This window comes from Crocuta crocuta, unplaced genomic scaffold (genome assembly GCF_008692635.1).
Source record: "Crocuta crocuta isolate KB4526 unplaced genomic scaffold, BGI_CrCroc_1.0 scaffold149, whole genome shotgun sequence".
NCBI lineage: Eukaryota > Metazoa > Chordata > Mammalia > Carnivora > Hyaenidae > Crocuta > Crocuta crocuta.
Genome location: NW_027551561.1, coordinates 7561722 through 7570581, shown reverse-complemented (window position 1 = coordinate 7570581; position 8860 = coordinate 7561722). Strand labels below are relative to the sequence as shown.

The window sequence follows — 8860 nt, the reverse complement described above, 5'->3', positions numbered from 1 at the left end:
ATACACCACACCAGACCCAGATAAGGTTGCTTATAAAATATAAGATGCCTAGCTAAATTTGAGTTTCAGGTACATAACACATCATTTTTCATAAGTGTGTTCCATGCAATATTGGAGACACACATGTTGTAAAATGTATTTGTTGTGTATTCAAAATTCAAATTTAACCCAGGCATCCTGTTTTGGTTTTTGTTTAGCTAAATCTGTCAAACCTAGATCCAGGTAAAGGGGCTATTAAACTCTACCAGGTGTGGGCAAGGGAGGCACTGATCCCCCAGGTCTCCAGAAATGGAGGCAAGCCTTCCATGGTAGGCTTTCTGGATCCCACCTGAAGCTCCAGCCCAGGTGGACAGGTGAAGAAACTTTGAGTTGCTCTGGCTCTGACATGCCACCAGGAAACACAGTGATGGAAGAGAACCACACTTAGGTTAAACCACACTTTATTGGTTGGCTTGTCTTCTCAAGCCTGCATCAGAAACCAAACCACATCTCCCAGCCTGCTCTGCATGGCCTGGTCCATCCACATAGGATCCTACAGGTCACAGCCATCCACCCAGTCACTGAGGTCCTTTCCCTGGCAGTGACGCCTCCAGGCCTCCCTGAGGATGGAGGATGGGGAAGAGAAGGGACCAAATCAGCTGCAGCCTTCAGTCCCTGCTCAGAGAAGAATAGGAAGGAGGTGTGGGCTCTAAACCAGAAGTGAGGTAAAGAAAGGGGCTAGCAAGGGAAAAAGCAACAAGTAAACCCCCATTAACTAGCAAAGAAGGAGTAAAAAGGGAAGAGAATGGCCCTCAAAAGTCATCTATGTAGGCTCCTTATTTTATCAATAGAGACACAGGGCAATTTGTTCAAGTTCACCCAAAAGGCAGTGGCAAAGGTCTGGATTCCCAGGGTCCAGAGACCTAGGCCACTGCTCTTTTCCTACATCATGTTCCTTCTGCTGACAGTGATGCCACCTTATGAGTGGAAAGAACTTTACAGTCTACATAGCACTGTCCCACCCGTCATTCATTTACCTGCAGTCCACCCCATCCTCAGGAGCCCTACAATGTAGATTAGGCAGATATCATGTTCCCTATATTCCAAATCAAACACTGAGACTCAGATGCAAAATTACTTGCCCAAGATCCAGAACTAATAAATGCCAGAACTATAGTCACAGCCACTTCTCTTTGGCTACCAATTCTGGTCTTTTCAGTGTTGGTAACTATAGTTTATGGGCTCTTTCAGAACCATTACCTTGATCCTGCATCACATTAGCATCTTGAGGAAGGAAGATAAACAGATCCTGGGGTCCTGTAGTCCTAAGTTGTCAGGGGTACCAAACTTTGGTAACCTCATGATGTCGATGTCAAAGAGCCCAATGACCAACTGTGCCACTAAAGGACCTCTACAGATCCATCAACGAAGTGTGGTCAGCTGGCTTGTTTGTCTCTTCCATTAGACTGTGAGGCCCTTGAGGGCCAAGACTTGGATCTCAGCCTCTCTGAAGCCCAGCACCCAGCACAGAGCCTGGCACAGACTCTCGATGTGTGCAGGTGACAAAAATAAGCAGTACCCTTTCTACTTTCTAGGACCACAGCCTGTTATTAGCCTCAGCCACATCTCAGGGGTGATACCTGACATGAATTTATTCCCAGCGCACAAAAGAGAGCTGTTTTTCATTTAACCCAAAAGGACCCATTTCTTCCATCTCAGGTTGGGGTATCCAAGGTCTCAAACCCTTAGACTCCTGCTGAGCCTGCACTTACCCTTCTTGTGCAGTATGTCCTGCTGACCTGCCCCACTCCAGATTCCGGTCCTAGAATGTCAACTGTTCTTAGAACAACACATTTCCTAAGCTGTGGCCATTGCCAAGGTCTGAATCTTCTCTAGATTCACAGTCATTTCTACCTCGTCCTCTCCCTCGCTGCCACATATCACCTGTCCCCATGCCTCCTTTACTGCCTTCCTAGCCAACCCCCCTCCTGTCCATCACCCCTGCAACTGTCCTAGTGCAGACCCTGGATCTCTCACCTGGACTCCTGCAAAGGCTTCTCCACCATCTTCCTACCTCTAGTCTCTCTCCCTTCCCTCTGCTCCTGGGCTGACATTCACTGCCTCCCAGATTGCTTTACCTGCCTTGTGACAGTCACATCTGTCTGTAGTCCCAGGGCTGTAGCCACCTAGGGTATTTCACCCTCCTCACATTCTGCCCCTGCTGGTCTCTCATCCAGAAATGTGGGGAAAGGGAGGTTGGAGACTAGGCAGTGAGATCCCCATCAGAGAAGGCTGTAGGGCCACTTTCTCAGACACCCCTCTGCAAACCAAAGATCTAGTCCAGTGCCCCATGAAATAGATGCTCATCCAACTCCCTTGCCTGTGAGGATGGCTGCTTCAAAGGCCATCTTGTGGGAAAGAGGCAAAAAAAGAGAAGGCAGATAGGGTGAGGCTCTGGGGTACCCACCCATGCTTCAAGCAAAGAATAGCTTCTTTGATCTCTCTTGGGTTTTTCTACCAAAGTTAGTTTAGATGAAGATGCCACAGTTAAACAAGTAGACAGATAAGGTTGGCTAGACCCAGGCCTGGCAGACCTATAGGCAGGCTTCCTAACATAGGTATAATTTGGAAGAGCCAGGCTTGGCTCCATGAACTGCAGTGAATTGCTCGTCCTCCCTGACACTCACTGCGTTGTCTGTAAATAGTGATCCCTATGGCCGAAAATTGTGCACAGAGTAGATTGTGAAGCCAGGGAACGGTGGCCCAGACGAAGTGAACACTCAGGAAAGATCACTTCCCTCTTGCTGTCCACAAGTCCTGGCCACATCACCCTGAGGGGTTCCAGACCAAGTCACTCACCAGCTGGCCAGCCCTTGGGGCTGTTGAGCTATCTTCATGGCACAGATGACAGTATCCTTAAGGTTAGGATTCAGCAAGTCTGGGGGCGGGGAGGCAGAGAAACATGATGGGGGAACAGGGGACAGAGCTGGACTTCCACAGTCTGTTTTTCTCTCTCTTACACACACACATGCACACACCATCCCAAATGCAATCCTGTCTCTCAGTCCCTCTGGAAGCACAGACATCACTCTATCACCCCCCTCCCCACATTCCTATGTCTCTCAGGACAGTCTCCCATCCGGGACCCCAAAGCAGATTCATGGAGGACCCATGCCCACACTCACCACTTGCCCCATCCCACTCTCCTTGGGAGGCCCAGAGGGTCATGGGGAGATGCCCACTCAAAGATAAAGGCAAGGGGAGCAAACCACACTGGGAAGGAAGCCAAGGCAGGTACAAAGGCCTGGCCCCAGGCAGCCCCAGGCTGAGGCCCAGCCCTACCAGAACAGTACATCTGGCACCGGTTGGGAACATCTGGGCTGAGAATTTTGCACCACTTCCGGCTGTTGATCTGGAAGATGCCATTGTTGGTGCTCCCATCAGCTTCATGGTCCACAGCAGCTGTGTTGAAGCCACTTGTGAAGTAAGCAAGACAGACCCCTGCATAGGGTGGAGACATGATCCTGAGGGCCAGATGACTGAAACCAGTGCAGACCAGGACACTCACGGTGCTGGTGCCACATGCCAGCTCCTCCGAGCCTCCTCTGCTACTGCTTCAAGGTTATCAGGGCATCTGGACTCCCACCTACTGTGCAAATGACTCCACCAAGGCTCGGGGCTGGGGGCAGGGTAGGGAGGCAAGTGACTCACTCAAGGTCACCATAACTACCAAAAAGCAAGAGTTGAGACTGTTCCCTCAGGCCTCCTGACTCCTAGAGCAGCCTCCCTACTATCTCACCACTCAGCACACAGTGGGGCCCGAGAAATCACTATGGGATGAAGGAACAAGAAAGAGTTAGGTCTTTAGAGGCAAGATGAGGAAGACACAGCTGAGAGCTAGCAAGGAGCCAGGCACTAGAAAAAAAAAAAAAATGAGTCCAGATGTGGCTGGACCTCACAGCTTCCCGAAAACTACCAGCAGTTGGAAAGTTTGGTGTTACTGGTTTGCACAGTCTACCCTAAAAGTCAATGGGAACATCCTATCCCCTTGGCTGCCATTATGATTATGGTGCTAAGCTATTCTATTCCTTTGACAGGTGACCTTAGCAGCAGGGACAGAGGATGAAGAAGCATGCTGATTGGGCTGCTTGTGGCCTATCATGTATGTAACTTGTGCCGAGTGTCACCTACCCATCATAGAATCTTAGGTCATAGAACCTTTGATGCCCAAAGGAGAGCTGAAACTCAGAAAGCTGCCAAGGCCATACTCCCTGAGTGAGAGTAGGGAGGAAGGGGAGGAGGAAGGGGAGGCACCTGGGGGGAGCCTGGAAGGGAGAGGGGTTCTCACAGTCAGCCATGCTGTATCCCCGGTATCCCTCCATGCCAAAATCCTGGAGTGCTCTGGCCAGCTCACAGCGACTGTAGACCCTGGCCTGGCTGGAGATGAGCAGGCAGCTGAGCACAGAGGCAAAGGCCAGCAGCATGATCCCCGGCGGGCACCGTTGCCTTCTGGGAGCCCAGCTCCTGGCTTCCATGCACAGCCCCCGCCACACTGGCTCACAGCTGGGTTTTGAGATGGCAGACGGCTCAACAGCCCTGGATGTCCAGTCACAGGAGGTTACCCTTTGGAAGAAAAAGAAAACCAGGTCCTGAGCATACCTGGGAAAAGGGGGCAAAGGTTCCAACATTGCAAATCATCTCCCTTGCGGTCCTGGTGAAGCATCAGCCACGCCCCTGAGATTCCAGATCCAGGAGAGGGATCCCTGAGGTCAGCTCCTCTCAATCCTGTTCTACCTTTCCCCCAGCAGCTGAGAGGGGAGGGGAAATGGGGAAGAACAGGGACCTGTTTGGAGCTCCATACTACATGCCAGGCATGATTGAATCCTGAGGCCCTCTGTTTCACAGCTAGGAAGGGGCAAAATTTGGAATGAGATCACAGTTTACATGACTCCAGAGCTCCAGAGTGAGTTATGGCCATGAGCGTGTGTTTCCAGAGGGCAAGGGCTCAGCAATGTCATCATTGTGTAAGTCAGTCCCTAACACCTGGCCGTCAGGGGAGCTCTCTCCTAGCGCTGAGCCAGGGCTGAGATAAAGTCCCCCCATACAAAACTGCCACCCCTCAGCCATCCCAAGTGGGGCTGCCCTTTCATCCACACATGGCCCCAAGGTGGTACTGAAATTCTCCCTCATGCCCACACTTTCTAAACTATCACCTTGCAAAAGCCTCTCTCCTTTGAAGCTCTCACCTCAGCTCCTTTGGCTTGCCTCTCAGCACTGGCTCTGTTGGCCAGCCCTCGATATGATGAAGGACATTCGTCCCTGATTATGACCTTTGCCTCCACTCTGTCTTAGCCACCCACTCCCATGGCCTTGCCATCCCTGCATCTTGCCACCTCCCCTCCATTCCAGTGTCTCCCTGACCCTGACCCCTGACACATCTTCCCCCTCTCCCATGATCTCTATCCCACCACACCTGCTGTCCACCTTCACAGAGTCAAAAAGACAAAAGGCCACACAGCCTCATGAACAGGTATCCCTAAAAACCCCTGGCTTCCAACCCCAATGGGCCTTCAAGGCATTGAGGGTAACAAGGTGGATTAAGGGTGGGGCTTTGCAGTGAGCCCTGAGTTTGAACCCCACCTCCTCACCGCTCAATTCAACATCTCTGACTCTAGACACTTTCTGAGCCTCATTTTCTTTAGCTATGCAATAAGGAAGTGAATAACACCTGCCTCATAAGACTGTTGAAAGAATGAATGAGAAAAGAAAGGCACGGAGAGAACTTAGCTCTTTGCACTAAAAATAGGTTAGTTATTTCTATTATGGACTATTTCTGGAACCAGCACTAATGTTAGTCTTTGGCCAGCTTTCTCTCTCCCATTTCCTTCAAAGAGTATTCAAGATGCTCATTACTGTCCACAAGCCTCTCCGCCCTGCCCCACCCCAAAGCTCCCAAAAGACCTCACCTCCTGCCTCAGGGGCAGCAGCGGCCTCATCCCGCTCACCTCCACCCTTCTAGCGTGATCATGCATTGCCCCTGCACTTGTCAAGGTCCATCACATCTGCAAGCTCCAGATTTCACTCTTTCCTGCCTCTCAACCTTGCCCCACGGATCATCTCTCTTCTACCGGAGTCCTCAGCACCTCCTCCCACTTGCCTCTCCTTCTGATACATAGATGCACTTGGGTCTCATCATTATCTACACGGACTGGTCTCTTTCCCTCTCTTCTCATGGAAACTTCTATGGGAAAAATTACCACTTTCTCAGCTCCCCATTTGCTCTCAACCCCGTGATGGTTGGCCTCACCACCACCACTTGTCTGAAATTGTTCTGCCCAGTTCAATGGGCCTTGTCACTTCTTGTCCCACAGGGGCATTCAGCAGCCCCTCACACTACTGACCAATGTAACTGTTGAGTCTCTTCCCTCTCTTGGCTTCCATGATGTTCCCTCTCTTGAGTCCCCTGCTTCTCGGACTAATTCTTCTGATTCCCCTTTGTGGACTCCACTTCTGCCTAGGTCTTAAATGCTAGAATGATTTTCAGCTCTTACCCTCCTCTTTTTCACGTCAGGATACCCTGTGGGCCACCCAACTGTTAACTGCCACCTGCAGTCTGATGACATCATATTCCATCTTCCCCAGAATGGTAGACCTCCTGTGCGTTACCTTCTGGACATTTCCATTTAGATATCCCACAGTCACCTCAGACTAAGCGTGTCCAAAACAGAACCGATGTCCCCACTAAAGTCTGCTTCCTTAAGTCTTTCGTTTCTGGGTTGCAAACATTCTTGGCTTGAAACTCGAAACTTTTTTTTAGTTTAGACACATTTACCCAAACTAGAAATACGGATGGCATTCTTCACTCCCTCTATCATTACCCCCTTCACCCTTCCTCAGACAGTCGATCCCAGAGTGCCACTGATTGTACCCTCCCTCCAAGAGTTCAGACCACCACCGCGGCATGATGGTGGGCTCCTTGCATCCAGTCCTGACTCTTCTTCCACACTGTTCTACACACATTTACCACCATGAGTTGTTTTTTTTTTTTTTTTAAACAAAAAGACTGGCCACCTGACACCCTGCATCACTGCTCCTAGGCATGGTCCACAAGGCCCCTGGTGACCCAGCCACAAGGACCTCTCTTCACTCACACAGTGAGTTCCTGTAATGCCTTACTGTGCACTCATGGTGATACCACTGTCTGGCAGTAGCCCTGCCCTTCCTTTCCATGCCTAACTCTTACTCATACTTGTAGGGTCACACCAGAGCTGGGTCCTCCAGTACCCTCATGCTCCCCAAGCACCCTGTGCCTCTGTCATCCCTCTGTCACATGTAATATACATGAGTCTTTCCCACCATACAATGAACTTCCAAAGAACAATGGCCGTCTTGTTTATCTTCACATCCTAAGGATCAAGCAGAGTTGCTGGTATGAAGTGGCTGCTTAGACTGAAGCATCCTGAGGTCCTGACCCCAAAGAGCATGAACCTTCCCCAGCAAAGTGGGGGTGGGGAGGTCAGGGGTCAGGGAAACCTCGCTGAGTTCTCCAAACCTGGTGGACACTGCAGTGGGCCTTTCCTGGATGTTTTCTAACTTAATCTCATCTAATATTCTCAATAACTCAAGAGGCATAGGAGTAATATTCCCCTTTATAAATGAAGAAACCAAGTTGACTGCTACATGGAGATTGTTTTTGACTTTTTGTAGCCAAGAGATTTAAAACTAACTTCATCTTGAGTGTTTCACAGCAGGTCGAGGGGTGTAAGGAGTGAGGTCTGGTAATTCAGAGACCAGGCACCTGCCAGCAAGGTCTCCTCTCTCTCTCTCAGCTGGGTGCTCTCCCAGCCCAGGGCTAACCCCCCTCCATTCCTGACCACCACCTTTCTTTTTCCATGTCCGTCTCTGGCCAAGCCAGCCAGGGACTGGTTAACAGCTGCAGGAAGAGGGGAAGGGGGCTCACTGATCAGGTGTTGTCCCTACCAGAGCTGACACAGCAGTGACAATGGTGGCAGCAGCAGTGACCCAACACCCTGCTTCAGCTCAGGACACCCCCATGATAGTGCTAGGGCCCCAGGCACCCAGCTTTAAGAGAATGATGGGGGAGGGCAGGCTCCAGACTGATGTCAGGCCTTCTGGAATCCCCCAGTTCTGTGAGCTCATCTCCTAGAACCATCTTCACCCATTGAGTTTCAACTGGTCCTCTGAGCCCCTCAATTTCAGGACTGGGAACATGTTAGGAGTATCTAGGCCCAATCTTTCTTGGCCACCTACACACACACACACACACACACACACACACACACACCACAACACATTGAAGGATGACTCCTCAGCTCCCAACAGACCCTTCAGGTGGTTGCCCAGTGATGACAATGACAGGTGCACACCACCTCCCCAGGCATCAAACTGCTCCAACTGGCAAAAAGTTCTTTCTTAGTGCTGAGCCACAGAGGTCTGTTTTCTGCATCTGGATGATGACAGTTCAGTGTGGACAAGCCTGAGACAAAGGTGATGCTGTGGACCCTAAAGCTTGAGGGACAAAGAAGTGAAGTGGAAGGACATGTAACACCCGTGTCTGTACCCCACAGGGGCCTCTGCTTGGAGGTTGGATGGCACAGCAGTTAGAGCCTGGGCTTTGGAGTCACCTGGATCTGGGAATGAGCACAGATACTCGCGACTACCAGCTGGGTGAGCCAGGAAAAGTGACTTAACCTCTTAGTTTCCTCAATTCTCAAGTGAGAATAACAACATCAGAAGTATCCAGGGGCACCTGGGTGGCTCAGTCAGTTAAATGTCCAATTCTTGATCTCAGGGTCAGGAGTTCAAGCTCCGTGTTGGGCTCCACACTGGGCATGAAACCTATTTAAAAAGGAAGAAGAAG

The 8860-nt window shown here is 50.6% G+C and overlaps 1 protein-coding gene across 1 annotated transcript; it reads right to left on the bottom strand.

Annotated features, from left to right (window-relative positions):
- Positions 1–423: 423 nt before the first annotated feature.
- SPACA3 (sperm acrosome associated 3) lies at positions 424–8066 on the bottom strand. The gene is made up of 5 exons (XM_077749781.1): positions 7960–8066; positions 4328–4602; positions 3322–3480; positions 2839–2917; positions 424–599 (listed from the first exon to the last, which is right to left on the bottom strand). The coding sequence occupies exons 2-5, from the start codon at positions 4512–4514 to the stop codon at positions 533–535; spliced, it is 492 nt and encodes a 163-aa protein (XP_077605907.1). The 5' UTR covers positions 4515–4602; positions 7960–8066; the 3' UTR covers positions 424–532.
- Positions 8067–8860: the final 794 nt, after the last annotated feature.

Coding starts and splice junctions, on each gene's coding strand:
- SPACA3 (XM_077749781.1), bottom strand. CDS start 4,514: ATGGAAGCCAGGAGCTGGGCTCCCAGAAGGCAACGGTGCCCGCCGGGG. Junction 3,481..4,327: donor GGGATACAGCATGGCTGACT/GTGAGAACCCCT, acceptor CACCCTATGCAG/GGGTCTGTCTTGCTTACTTC. Junction 600..2,838: donor CCCCAAGGGCTGGCCAGCTG/GTGAGTGACTTG, acceptor CTCCATCCTCAG/GGAGGCCTGGAGGCGTCACT.